The sequence below is a fragment of the Ursus maritimus genome, unplaced genomic scaffold, assembly GCF_017311325.1.
Source record: "Ursus maritimus isolate PB19 unplaced genomic scaffold, ASM1731132v1 scaffold_10, whole genome shotgun sequence".
NCBI lineage: Eukaryota > Metazoa > Chordata > Mammalia > Carnivora > Ursidae > Ursus > Ursus maritimus.
Window position 1 is genome coordinate 9,543,525 of NW_024423344.1, and position 15,153 is coordinate 9,558,677.

The 15,153-nt window shown below is 39.2% G+C and overlaps 1 protein-coding gene across 1 annotated transcript in view; it reads left to right on the plus strand.

The window, feature by feature from the left end:
* Positions 1–12,689, plus strand: part of LOC103664411 (microtubule-associated tumor suppressor candidate 2-like) — a 125,221-nt gene extending 112,532 nt beyond the window's left edge. The window contains exon 4 of the mRNA XM_040620914.1: positions 12,514–12,689. Coding sequence (XP_040476848.1) covers positions 12,514–12,689 — 176 coding nt within the window. The remainder of the gene's footprint in view (positions 1–12,513) is intronic.
* The last annotated feature ends 2,464 nt before the right edge of the window (positions 12,690–15,153 follow it).

The following is a 15,153-nucleotide window of genomic DNA, read 5'->3' on the forward strand; positions in this document are numbered from 1 at the left end:
GGTGATATAATCTTGATTTTGTGTTTTTAAAGTTTACATATACATATGTTTAGGAATATGTGTGTGTGTATAAACTTCTTAAAAATACATGTAAGTGTAAACTTTATAACACAAATACAAGAGTAGAAGGACATATACCAAAAAATAACGGGTAGTTTTATAATAAGCTTTGGAGTCATTTTAATGATGCATATATACATATGTGTGTATGTGTGTATACATACATGTACATGCATGTGCACTTACACACTCCCGACTTCAAACATAAAACTGTTAAACTTTTAAGAAAAAAGTAGGGAAAAATCTTTAGCACCTAGGACTAAGCAAAGAGCTCTTAGATTGGACTTCAAAAGCATGATCCATAAAGGGAAAAATTGATAAATTGGACCTCATCGAAATGCAAAGTTTTTACTTTGCAAAAGCCTCTGTTAAGAGGATAAAAAGACATGCTACAGACTGGTAAGAGATATTTGCAAACCACACATCCAACAAGAGACTGGTATACATAAAGAGCTCTTAAAACTCAACAGGAAAAAAACCCAAACACTTAAAACACAGGCAAAGAACATGAATAGCCATCTTACCGAAGAAGATACACAGATGGTATATGAACATGTGAAAAAACGTTCCAATTCATTAGCTGATAGGGAAATGCAAATTAAAGCAACAATATGATGTCACTTTACACACCTATCAGGATAACCGAAGTAAAAGATTACAACACCACATGCTACTGAATGCAGAAAATCTAGGTAACTCATACACTGCTGGAGGGAAAGTAAAGTAGATCCAGTCTGGAGAATAGTTTGGTGGTTTCCTGTGAGACTAAGCATTCAGTTACCCTACAGCCCAGCAGTTGTACCCTTGGGCTTTTATCCAATAGTGAAGATTTGTGTTCACACAAAAAAACCCTGCATACAAACATTCATGGCAGCTTTATTTGTAATAGCCCCCAACTGGAAACAATCCAGAAGTCCTTCAGCAGGTACGTGATTAAACAGTTGTGGTGTGCCCATACCATGGAACACTACTCAGCGGTCAAAAAGGGACATACTGTTGATATACACATCAACCTGGGTGAATCTTCAGAGACTATGTTGAGTGACAAGGCCAATACCAGAAGGTTACATACTGTATGACTCCACTTATATAACCTTATTGAAATGATGAAATTATAGAAATGGAGAATAGTTAGCGGGTCAAAGAGTTACAGATGGGAGATGGGGTGGTGGGAAGAAGGTAGGTATGGTTATAACCACACATGGCCAACAGAGAGGTCCTTGTAGTAATGGAACCTTTCTGTATCTTGACTGTGGTGGTAGTAAAATTGTACAAACACACACACACAGAGGCATGAATGAGAGTATAGGTAAAACTAGAGAAATTTGAGCATTGGTGCATTGTATCAGTGGTGATATTCTGGTTGTGATATTGTACTATAGTTTTCCAAGACATTACCACAGGAAGAAACCGTGTATATGGTATACAGGATCTCTCTGTATTCTTTCTTATGACATCATGTGAGTCTACAATCTCAAAATTTTTATGTTTGTATAAGTTATGTAGCATATATTTATAGAACTATAAAGCATCTATTATATATAACATATATCTGTTATAGCTTGGTATTTATAAGAAATAGATTAATTACTAATATGGTCATTGAAGAACTTGACCAATTGGAAATCTTCCAGTATTTTCAGCAAAACTTTATGATAGTGTTGTCTGTACCCATTGTACCAAATTCTTCCATTTTCTTTCAAACCAGGTTTAATAAGAATTTTACCAAAAGATACTGAAACCACCAGTGAGCCACATGATGTTAACACAGTCCCCACCTCTTTTGACCCAACAGCATCATTTGTCTTCCCTCTGTGCATCTCTCTGGGTACAAATTTCCCTCTTCTTATGTGTACATCAATCTTATTGGATTTAGGGTCCACACTAAGCCAGTGTGACCTCAGCTTAACTTGATTACAACTGCCAAGACCCTATACCCAAATAAGGTCACGTTCACAGGTTCCCAATGGTCATAAATTTTGGGAGGACACTATGCCACCAGTACACATACCACATAACTATATAAATGATTTATTTTGTTATTGCATGGAACAGAATTTAATTTCATTAGAGGCAGGAATTTTTTCTGCTTGGGCCTGAATGTATCCCACATTCAGGGGGTTTGTATGTTCCTAGCCAATTGTAGAATCACATTATATTAAACAGTACCCTCATGTATCATATAATGAATTTAAGGGGCTTATTGACACCCTTCAGTGGTGTTTGTGTGGACAGTCAATTCCTTTGACAATGTTTATTGAACAAATAGGCAAATACAAACTACTGTGATCAAGTTAAAACAGAGACCACATTTGTCCGTTGAAAATAAATACTGTGTTTTCTAAATCATATTATTCTGGCTCTTTTTAAGTGAAAATTTCACCGTTACTTGATAAGACTCATGGTGGTAAGGGACAGCGTGAGTCTAATTCACAGTGTACAGATATGGTCAGCGAAGAGTTTTAGGTGAGAGCTTCCTCATGTCCTGCTTTCTGGTGGACCGTTGAGTTACTGAGCTCATCAAACCCACGAAGATCTAAATAAAACTCAGTGTGCCTGAGGCTGGCTGTTGGTCCTTAATGCAACTGGAAGTTTTGATTTTTGTCTGCTGGGGGCTATGAAGGAGCAGAGAGAGCCAAATGGATTCTGAAGGTCATGAAAAAAGTGCTTTGTGTCTTGTCTCTCCCACTCCCTTGAAAGTGAGATCTTGTCCAGTCTAGCCTATGTGTGTTTGGGGGGGGGGGGTTAGCATGTGGATATGTGCATGGTAATGTGTGTGTAGGTATTATAGGCAGTTATTTTTTGTTGTTGAGTTTTTATTAACTTTTTCTACTTGGTTCAAAACATGGGAGGATATTTTAGTAAGCATCTAAAGGAGCACACAGTTTTCCTTTTGTCCCATACTCTATATGGGCCAGCACACCGGTATACATGTATACTCTTGCATGTGTGCATTTGTGTGTTCATTTCCCATTCTGGGTTTGGCTCTGGTGCATCTTTGAATGGTCACGTGGTGGTCGGGCAGTTAAGTTAAGAGGACCCCCAGGGTTTGACTTCATTTCAGCACTTCTAAAAGGGCCGGTCCATCCTGGATGACTCCAAGGTGGTGCAGGGTGTTTCTGAGCAGGGCCATGTAGGGATGTGCAGCGCGTTCTCTCTAGCTTATTATAACCAGTATTGCAATCCACATGTGTGACTTTTTTGGACTTCACAATGAAGGCAGTCATACATATGAGGGAAAGGGTTTGAGAATAATCTCTGTGATCTTTCCCTCCACACCAGGAATCATGAGTCCTGAATCCTTACATGGATGAGGACAACTTTTTGCCCAGAGCTCAAGCACCCTTTCATTGAGCGTTACTGATTACTCCAGTTCTTGCCCTTTCTTAACTGCCCTGGAAGCAACTCTGAGAAGGCAGAGCAAGTCTGTAGTGCAGGTCCCCCACCCCCAAGAGAATAGGGGAAGAAAAAAGAATTGTTATGCAGCATTTCTCCTTCCTGACACCACAAAACCTACCCAAATCTGCTAATGGGAGGTTAGGCAAGATGTCTGAAGGATGAAATGGGATAGCAGGATTTAACAGCACACAAGATGCACTGCCCTGGGATTCCCAACCAGAAGGGACCCTGAGCCGCCGAGGGTCCCTTCTTTCCTTTGCCTTCCAGGCTCAATTTAGCACTGTTTTACCTGGTGGGTTTTTTTTTGCTCATATTGTTTGCATCATTATTTCTGTCCTAAATTTAGCAGCACCGTGCACTGAGCTTCCATTTTAGACAGCGATTTTGGCTAATGTGAACTGTGGTGGGACGACAGGTGCTTTACATAAATCTTAATGATTTCAATGATCGTAAACTACCAACTCAAGGATGTTGGCTTTAAAATTAGTTATTGACAGCGTTTTTGAAGAAAAGCCTTTCTAGTGTCAGTCTATCATGTAATATGGTTTGAAGAATTCCCATCCTTCATTTAGGGATAACATGCATGAGAATTTAATTCACAGCATTTTTGTGACCTAATCACAAGGAGAAAATGACTAACGATAAGATTCTTTTACAAAATATTTAAAATAAAGAGTACTTTCATGAAAAAAAATTCTGAGGAAATCCTGACACCACAAATAATTATGTATTAGTCTTATGAATTAATTTCAAATAGGAAATAATTTTTGTCCACCTTACATAAAAATAATTTAAAATTAGGGTGCTCTGCTAGTAAAGATAAATGAAAAGATTAAAATAATTCTATAGATTTTTTTTATGTAAGCCTTGAAATTATGGAAAAATAGCTTCATTTAAGGTAGAAATGTATCATTACAAAGTATTGAAAAATTTCTTAAAGGTTTATCTATAAGAACAGGGATGAATATTTCTCTGTAATCAGGAAAATATTAAAGAGCTTGAACCTAAATGGCTTGCCATGGCTCTTAGAATAAAAACTACTCTGAGTAGCAGGAATTCTCAGGTACCATGGGCTCTGCTTCCTCTCTGCTCTCTAGTGCCATTTCTCACCAGGCTGCCCTCACTCTCTCCACCAGTGCAGTCCTGACCATTCTTTAGGCACTTGCATGCCCCCTGCTGACCCAGGGCCTTTGCATATTCTGCTCCCACCCCAAGCTTATGTTTCTTTTCATTTTTCACACAAGTTAACAGATCTCAGATAAAGCATCTCATCTTCAGAAAAGCCTGTCCTGACCTTCTTCACTAGCTTAACTCTCATGCCCCCAACCCCAGCCACACACACAATATCCCCTTTGCATTCTTTCCTTCATAGCTTATATCAGAGCTGCACTTTTAGAACATTTGAGATTGCTTAGTAATCTCTCTCTACCTTGTATATAGTCCAAGAGTCGCTTAAGAGTTGGGACTTAGCCTGGTTTTGCTTATCATGATATTCTCATTTGTCTATCATGATGCTTTAATAAAAATTTTGGTAGGAGGTGAAGACAATCAGCATGAGACCAATCCTTTTTTAGTGGTTAATTTATTGATATAAAGAAATTTCTTTTAGAACTCTTGCTGTGTTTCAGATAAAGGGTTTGTATTTTGATGAGTAGACCTTATAGCAGAAACAGTTTTTGAGATATAACTGACAGGTAACATGTATGTTTAAGGTGTACAATGTGTTAATTCAATACACCTAACACCTCTAGCATATCATAGAATTATCTTTTTTTTTTTTTGTGGTGAGAACATTCAAGATCTAGTCTCTTACCAATTTAAAGTACATAATACACTATTGTTGACTATGATCACTGTGCTGTGCATTAGTTCTCTCTCATCTTCTCACTGCAGAATCTTCATTTCTATATTTATTTGACTGCCATTACATTTCTGCTATCCATGCAACATTAACAACGTTGCGTTCAGGGTGAAAGCAAAATATTTGAGAAGCTGTTCCTACTGCTCTGATGCATTTTTTTTTTTCTACTAAGGACAGCAGGGAAAAGTTAAACACCATGAGAAATTGAATTTCCACAAAGTTGATGCAGTGAGAAAGCATGTCTTTTACCAAAACACTTATGTCAAGATATAGCTACTAGGGAAAACAGAATCCTGCTTTGACTATCAAAAGAATGGCCTGGCCACTCATCCTGCTTAGAATGAGGATGCAGAGTTTTAAGTTTTGTGCAATATCTGTTTCTCTAGAACTAAGATTTTATGTGTAAATAACGATACTTCTGGATTAGAAACATATGTTAGAGGGGCTTTGAAATGTTATTGATCCATAGAATTGAAGAGGAAAACCAGGCTGACATGGAAGACTGACAGAAAGCTGGAATTAGAACTCCATATAGTAATCTTATAGCCAATGAGCCCTTCAACAAACTTTCTTGAGATGTAATTTCTTACTAAATATATTGTGATCTTACTTGCTCTTGCAGTTCTAGACATGGAACAACCATGAGTCTTCCTACTGCTTTTGATAAGTGTCAGCTCCAAGCCCATTATCCACTTCCACCTTCCTGAAGTTTTCTCCATCTACCATTAATTTTCAACAATACATGTCTAAGGTTCAAATGTATACAATTTAATTTTTGTGTGTGTGTTTACATCATACTTACTAGCTAGGTTTTTATTGGGGAAGTGAGAATAGTAGCTGTTTACAGTGGTGGTTTTTAATATGTATTTACGTATAGACTTCCAAAACAGATAGGCTTTATGCAAACATCTTTTTAGACTTTACTTATATTAAAAGTTGTTTGACAGTTTGACATAAATACTTACCAGATCAATAGCCTACCATTATTAACCATTAAATTTAATTTAGTTTTAAATAAACCAGCTTGATTGATTATAAAAAGTCAATGAATTTCAATTGCCTTTCAGTATGCCTCTGTAGTTAAGTCAGTTTTTCCAACAATGTAATGTGTGTGACTTTATGGAAAAACAAGAGGATCTATCAAGCCATATATCTTACACTTAATATCACAGACGGTTTCTTATGTTCTTAAGATTTAATTCTCCAGTTTTCTCTGGAACCAATTATTAGACTTTTTAAAATAAAGTACTTCTTTTTTTTTTTAATTTTTTAAATTATATTATGTTAGTCACCATACAGTACATCCCTGGTTTCTGATGTAAAGTTCGATGATTCATTAGTTACACATAACACCCAGTGCACCATGCAATACGTGCCCTCCTTACTACCCATCATCAGCCTATCTCTCTCTCTCTCTTTTTTTAAGATACTACTTTCTAAATGAAACTAGCTTAGTGCTTCATGAAAGTTGAATTGTACTGCGTTTTCTCCCAATATTGATAACTAAGAACATCTACATGACTTCTAAATTTGACCATTTAATTCAATCTTTTAAATTGTTTATTTCAACCAGACAAGTTAAAATTAGAGTGTATTTTAGGAATAAGCCACAATAAAGGACCTAATTAAGTAATATTACATGTACCTTCTCAAATTCATGCATGTAGAATACTGAAAGAAATAGAAGGGGTACATGAAAAGAGAGAAAAGAGGGAAGCAAAACCACTGCTTTTGTGTCCTTTTAACCAAAATACAAAAGGGGGATGGTGATATATGGTCAATTAATCTATGACAAAAGAAGCAAGAACATATGATGGGGAAAAGATAGTCTCTTTAATAAATGGTGCTGGGAGAACTGGACAGCTACATGCAAAAGAATGAAGCCAGGCCACTTTCTTACACCATACACATAAATAAACTCAAGTGGATTAAAGATCTAAATGTGAGACCTGAAACTAGAAAATTCCTAGAAGAAAACATAGGCAGTAATTTATTTGACACCAGCCATAGAAACATTTTTCTAGATATGTCCCCTCAGGCAAAGGAAACAAAAGCAAAATTAAACTATTGGGACTGCACCAAAATAAAAAACTTTTGTACAGTGAAGGAAACCATCAACAAAACAAAAAAGCAACCTACTGAATGGGAGAAGATATTTCCAAATAATATATCTGGTAAGGAGTTAATATCTAAAATACATAATGAACTTATACAGTTCAACACCAAAGAAACCAATAATCCAATTAAAAATGGGCAGAGGACCTGAATAGGCATTTTTCAAAAGAAGATATACAGATGGCCAACAGACATGTGAAAAGATGTTCAACATCACTAATTATCAGGGAAATGCAAATTAAAAACACAATAAGATATCACTTGACACCTATCAGAATGGCTACAATCAAAAACACAAGAAATAACAAGTGTTGACAAGGATGTGGAGAAAAAGGAACCCTCTTGTACTCTTGGTGGGAATGCAAATTGGTGCAACCACTATGGAAAACATTTTTTCCTCGAAAAATTAGAAATAGAATTGCCATATGATCCAGTAATTCTACTACTAGGTCTTTATCCAAAGAAAATGAAAATACTAATTCAAAAAGATAACATGCACCCTATGTTTATTGCAACAATGTTTACAATTGCCAAGATACAGAAACAACCCAAAGGTCCATTGATAGATAAATGGATAAAGAAGGTGTGGTATATACATGCAATGGAATATTAGGCAGCCATGAAAACAATGAAATCTTGCCATTTGCAATAACATGGATGAATCTAGAGGGTATTACGCTAAGTGAAATAAGTCAGTCAGAGAAGGACAAATATCATATGATTTCACTCGTGTGGGATTGAAGAAACAATACAAATCAAAGAAAAAGAGACAAACAATAAAAACAGACTCCTAACTACAGAGAACAAACTGCTGGTTACCAGAGGGGAGGTAGGTCGGGGGCTGGGTGAAATAGAGGGGATTAAGAGCACACTTATCATAATGAGCCCTAAGAAATGTATAGAATTGCTGAATCACTACATTGTATAGCTGAAACTAATACAACACTGTATGCCAATTATCTTTCAGTTAAAACGAAAGGGACATGTGAAAAATATTTTTCTGAGCTAATATCGTTTTCATTTATATCAGCCAACAGTGTTTCTATTATGACAAATTTACTTGATTTTTAAATTAATGAGCAGACTTTGAAACAATCCAGAACAACTTAGTAAATCCCAGAAATGAAGAGGAGGGTTTATTCAAAACATTATTTGAATATTTTTTGTTATTTAAATGACCGCCCTTGACTTTAGGCCTCTAAACAAGAAACTGCTGACTTTCCAAACCTCAGAGCCCTTGAATGTGACTTGTGCTCATTATGGACGCTGATGACATTTCAGACTTCAGCCGAGCGCTGCACGTCTGGGCGCTTAGAAAAGCACGTTGTTCCACAGCCTCTCAATAAATAATATGAGATGATGCTCTGTTCTTATCCAAAGCTTTGGCTTTGACAGTCCAACAGCCAGTGTTCTTTTGTGAATTCTCTCCCTCAGCACTCTTTCAAGAAACATAATTGCCCTTCGCTTTTCATCTTATAGTGGGAGAGATTAAATAACCTATCAATACATCGGCAGTGTCAGAGCAAGGGGCAGAATTCACAATTCAAAAACCTCTGCCCATGCCTTTGCTTGCTTAATTTTACCCACGTTTATCTGCTAATTTCCAGAACAAACAAGGAAGCCCTCATCTTCAGGCAGGAAGACGGGCCAGGCATTCAAACGCGACAGGACTGACAGCCAAAATATTTTATTTCCAGGCTTGTGAACAAATTGCCCCTTCTTCATTCCTCCCTTAATCTTTATTACGGTTATTCCTGGATCACTACATTACAGTTCAAAGCAGGAGGAAGAATTCAAGCTGGGAAATACTGATTCTGTGATTGAAGCTTTGCCCCGAAGGGGAGAATGCTAATGTTTTGCACACACGAACACATTTGGCTCCTCTCACTTGATTAACCCATGTGTGTATGTGAAAAGAATATGTTGTATCTTCGGTATCACTTCTAGGTCATGTGCACGTCAATCCTGCCCTGATACTAGCAGCTCGATCGTAGGTATGAAGTACTCCCCAATGAGGTCACTTTCTTGTTAGGCTTGTGACCTGTCTGCCCAAAGGTTTTGACAGGACAGCTGCCTCGGTTCTGATTTCTGTGCCCCGGGCTTGTTGGGGGGAAAACAGCAGATGAAATCCAAAGTAGACCTCGCTAATTCTCCTGAAACTGCGTGGATGGTGAAGGCAAGGAGATACGTCGCTTGGCATTTTATAAAAAGTGAGCTTTGACAGTAAAGTGGAATATTAACCCCAGGATGGGGTGCTCCATAGGTCCTCTAGTAAAATGTCCTAATATTTCACAGGGAAAAAGTGAAGCACACAGAAAATATGTGTATCTCTAGGTGATAGTTTCTTAGCGTTTAAAAGTAAAATAAAAATAGTTTGTGTAGTATTGAAATGGTCTTGAGTATGTGATTCATCCTTTTATGTTGGATGTTAGAATGTAAGAGGCAGGAGCTGCAGCCGTGAGCTTTTATCAGAAAGATGAGACAGGCTTGTAATTTGTATGTCAGGAGTGTTAGAATATCTGCATTGAATACAGGAGACGATGCTGGGGCTGGGGCAAAATTATAGATAGATAGATACATACATACATAGATGAGATAGATAAATAATTATATATGTGTGTATATTTTATACATTTAAATATGACTGCGTGTTCCACTCAATTTAGAAACATTCCTCATTTTACCTACTTCCTTACCATACACGTATGTAATTTTCTGTTGTCCTCTCACATTTTGGTAGGCAGTTGAGGATATTTCCATCCACTTCTCACGTGCTGCCCTTTCGGGTCACTCTCATCCATTACAAGGACTGTCTAGCCAAATCCGTAGGAAGGAAAGGTGATGCTAAGCAAGGCGCGGACACGCCTAGAACAAGGACTAGACATTTTGTATATGCCTTTCATAGCGCTTTCGTTTGTAGCTAGATCCTCCAACCCGGTCAGCTCTGGAGTGTTTTCCTGTTAAGAGACCCCTGGACACTCTTCATTGCAAAGGAGCATGTCGATATATTAGAAAAGGTTCAAAGAGGACTCACAGTAGAGATGAGTGAGAGCGTGGAGAAACACAGAAAGGCTTGCTAGAATGCCTGTAGCAATGAGAACCTTGAAACAGAGACAGATAGCCTTGGGAAGGAAGATACTCAAGTATGACAAGACCAACTAATTTAGAAAAGGTGGAGGAAAATATACAAGAATGTAATGAATCTGAGAAGAGAAAAATGTAGGATAGTGAGAGTTTCCAAAATGCAAGGGAGCTTGCACGGTGACCTTATTACTGTTATCACTGTTCCTCTGTTATATTAACTTTGTCCCCATGAGACTGACATCCTGACACAAAATTGAGCACTACTCATTAGAGCTGAATTTCCACTCCAGGTTCATCAACCCTATGCTCCTAGTAATCATTCCAGAAAGAAACTCTGAGGCTGATTTTTTTTTAAATCAAGTGACAGGATGAGGAGTGCCTGGGTGGCTCAGTCAGTTGAATGTCTGCCTTAGGCTCAGGTCATGATCCTGGGGTCCTGGGATCGAGTCCCACGTTGGGCTCTCTGCTTAGCAAGGAGTCTGCTTCTCCCTATCCCACTGCTCATGTGCTCTCTCTCTTGTTCTCTCTCAAATAAATAAAATCTTAAAAAAAAAAAAGGATGAATGTAGAAATGCTTTGTCTGTAAAACTGAAGACAAATATTAGTAATTTTTAGTCCATTTCCAACAGAGCTCACCTATCTGGTTTCCTTACTGCTCCCAAATAGGGCTGGGCATTTGCTCTCAGGTCCTGGTGTATCTGGTGAGGCTCTCAGCTCACGTTAGGGCTCACAGGCAGCTTGGAGAAATGCTGAGGACCCCAGTTTTACCTCCAGCCCCAGATGATAATGGATGTTCTCCTCATTAAGTGTGTGTCTCTTTTTTGTTGTTGTTGCAGTAAAGTAGTTCTATATTTAGAGGCCATTGATTAAAAACAAAAACACAAAAAACAAAGAAACAAACAAAACCAAAAAAACAAAAAACAGCCCTCTTTCCAACGTGTGGCAGCTGTTCCCGTCTTGAACTGAAAGGGAGCAAAAATCGCTATTCCACCAGTCTTTACATCGGAAGATAAGATGTTCACTGCCTGGTGGTTTGACTTTTAGAAATGTGCTGTACATTTTTCACTTTTCTCGTCTTCATCTGTAAACTGTGGATCGTTGTGCATATTTTTATCAGGGTAATTTGGAAACACAGGATTTTGGTTTTGCTGGAAGGCTTAGTGATTAGGGGCGGGGGAGGAGTTCTAGTGAATTAGATTTTCCAGTTAATGTAGAGCTAATAAGAATCTTTTTTCGTTCAGGTTCTAGTCAAAAACCTTTCCGCAGTGTTTCTTTGTACTCTTTGCCCTACAAATATAGAATATTGAGTACAATTAAATCCTGATTGAGTGAATAAGAATCTTGCAGGACCTGAGGATATTCATTCTTGACACCAGTAGACTTTGTGTGCTGTTGACAATAAGGCACAGGTGATTAGGCTGAAATAGAATCTGTATGACAGGGGCGCCTGGGTGGCACAGCGGTTAAGCGTCTGCCTTCGGCTCAGGGTGTGATCCTGGCGTTGTGGGATCGAGCCCCACATCACGCTCCTCTGCTGGGAGCCTGCTTCTTCCTCTCCCACTCCCCCTGCTTGTGTTCCCTCTCTCGCTGGCTCTCTCTATCTCTGTTGAATAAATAAATAAAATCTTTAAAAAAAAAAAAGAATCTGTATGACAACTTCCTCTTTTGAGTGAGCAGTGATAGACTTACGTGGTGGGAGGGGAAGATATGGAGCTGTTCTGAACCACGAGGAAGATAAAGTGGATCTAATAGTAGTGGTAAAGGTGAGATCTACAGGCAGAGGAGGTGAAATGAAGAAAAGATCGGGCGTGCGTGTTTTATCAGTCAGGATTAGGTATGTCTGCATGTGACACAAAATCCATAACAATTAGGGCTTAAACAAGATAGAATTAATTTTTCTCTAAGGTAAAAGGGACCTAGAGAATCTGGAAGTCTTGACTGGCTTGGCGTTAGAGACCCAAGCTCCTTCTATTATATTTCTCTGCCAACATCAGTTCAGTGCCTCTACCTCATGGTCCAAGATGGCTACCGGAACTCTAATCATTACGGCAGCATCCCAGTGAGTCGGGTGGAAGAGAAATCAGACATGCTCAAGTCTCCTTCTTTTCACAGCAGCTTCCAAAAGATGCACAACATGATTCCACCCAACATCCCGTGGATCAGAATGTAGCCACTTGGTCTTACCTAACGCAAGAGAGGCTGAGAAATGTCTTCGTTCTTCTGGGTGGCCACATGCCACACTAAAATCATGGGGTTATATTACTACATGGAAGGAGAAGATGCAAATAAAGAAAGAGCCAGCAGTCTCTGCCGTGAGGTTTGGAGACAAAAGGTGATTTGGGGGTCATGAAAACAACACCTTTTATTAGGAATCTATGTCTGGAATCTTCTGACTGCTTTGCCACTGACTCCCTGTGACACTGACGGGTCATTTCACTTTACTGAGCTTCAGTCCTGTCATTTTTAAAGTATAGGTGCAGAAGTCCATGATCTCTGAGGTCACGTCCCCCTTCAAACATTCCATCTTCTTTTTTTTTTTTTTAAAGATTTTATTTATGTATTCGACAGAGATAGAGACAGCCAGCAAGAGAGGGAACACAAGCAGGGAAAGTGGGAGAGGAAGAAGCAGGCTCCCAGCGGAGGAGCCTGACATGGGGCTCAATCCCAGAACGCCGGGATCACACCCTGAGCCGAAGGCAGACGCTTAACGACTGAGCCACCTAGGCGCCCCAAAACATGCCATCTTCTATCCTCCTGAAAGTGGTTTGGCAAAACAGGACCAAAATGATTCATGATTTTAGTTATTTAGGGTCCAATACATCGAGGACTTACTATTGCCCATGTAAATGCACTTTGGCCTCTGAAGAGAAAAGTCACCCAGTAAATTGAAGCATTTAATAAACTGAATAAAATGGTGTAATGAATTAAAGGATTAGTCAGACCTGATATTTCATGGGGAATTAAATGTTGGCGATGTCCAGTTCAGTGTCTTCTTCAATTTAGGATTCTTGGCTCTGACTGAAATTAGCATTATAATTTATTATAATAAGATTCAGTTGCACACTCAAGCTTGAAATCGTTCAAGGAGATAAAATTACAAAAAGAGCCCTAGGCAGGGGGATTGTTTATCTCAACAAAAATTGGAGCATCTACCAAGTACGAGGCACTGTATGAGGGACAAAGAGACATTTCCAGGCGAGTGTGGGGACACGGATGAGCACACAAAATCACGTGAAGGTGTGATGCATGTGGTGGATCTCTTCTACAAAGAGAGGGAAAATGAAGGTCAAACAAATGAGTTCAGAGCGGGACAGACTCTGTCTGGAGCCACCTAATGAAAACACGCAGCAGGCAAGTGGGTATGTAGGCAGAGAACTAGGTCAAGTTCAGTAAACACGTAGACCTAGAAACCATCGTTGTGTAAGTGGTGGGAATGTCAGAGCCCCCAGGAAGAGGTCCTAGACTGGGGAATCAAGATGACAGCAACATTCAGGGTAGAAAAGAATTAGCATGGAGAGTTGAGGAGGGCTGACAGGGAAGACGAAGTTCAGGAGATGAAACCTCATAGAAGTCAGGGTGAAGTCGCTCCAGCAGGAGCAGCCTGTGTGTGTTTGCGCACGTGTGCACTATTGTTTTTGACCACTGTCAACACTGTCGAGTGTTAGCATAGTATCTGTATCACAGCAGCCCTTACTGGGTCTGTGTTGAACAAATGAATGCATGTGTGGTGAACAAATGAATGTATACAAATATGAGTAAGAAATAAAGAGTGTCCATTGGACTTAGAAATTGCAAGGCGCTGAATTTGTGGAGGGGGCAGAAGCCATCTGGGGATAGGTGAGAAGTGGCTGGGGTGTAGGAGTGGAGGTAGCATGATCATACTATTCTTTGATGAGAAAGGAAGGCAGGAGATTTGAGGACCAAACCCGAAGGAACACATGAAGCCCTGTGTGTGTTTAGAACCGGAGGGAAAGGAAGAGGAAAGAGCTGTGTCTGCCTTCAGAACTGGGGTGGTCTGGAAGTGTGAGAGAACCCCAGGAGGCAGCTCAGATGATCCGGGTAGGAGCAGGACCAGCCTGGCGGGGTATGCCCTGGGCAGCTAGGCTGTGTGTTCTGCTCTCACGATCTTGAAATTTGTAATAATGTTTAAACAGGGGGCCTCCATTTTCCTTTTGCACGGGGCTTGTAAATTACGTCACAGTCACGGAGCATAGGAATCATTAAATGACATTCTCCCATTCATCCTAGCCCGTCTGTGCCTCCCTTGTATATGTCAGGCACCCTTCTAGGCAGTTACTTCTTTTCTCTGGGACTTGTTTTGTTTGCAAAATAACTGCACCTGTTCATTTTTTATTATTCTTTTTCAATAGCTTACTTTTCTTTGTTGATATTTGGTATGATGTATTAAAGTCAGCATCTCTGTATCCTCAGTCTTTCCTTCTTAGAGTGAGACATTCCACTCTAAGGAGTTGTTGGTTTGCAAATAGAAAATGAGAAAGGATGCAGACACTTGGCAATTTTATGCCCCAGGATATGTAAGTAACCTAAGCCTAAAGGGCTTGTTGGCTTCAGTTCTCCAGTGACTTGCTTCAATTTTAGAGTTTATTTTGTTGTTGTCTTTTTAGTCCTCCATG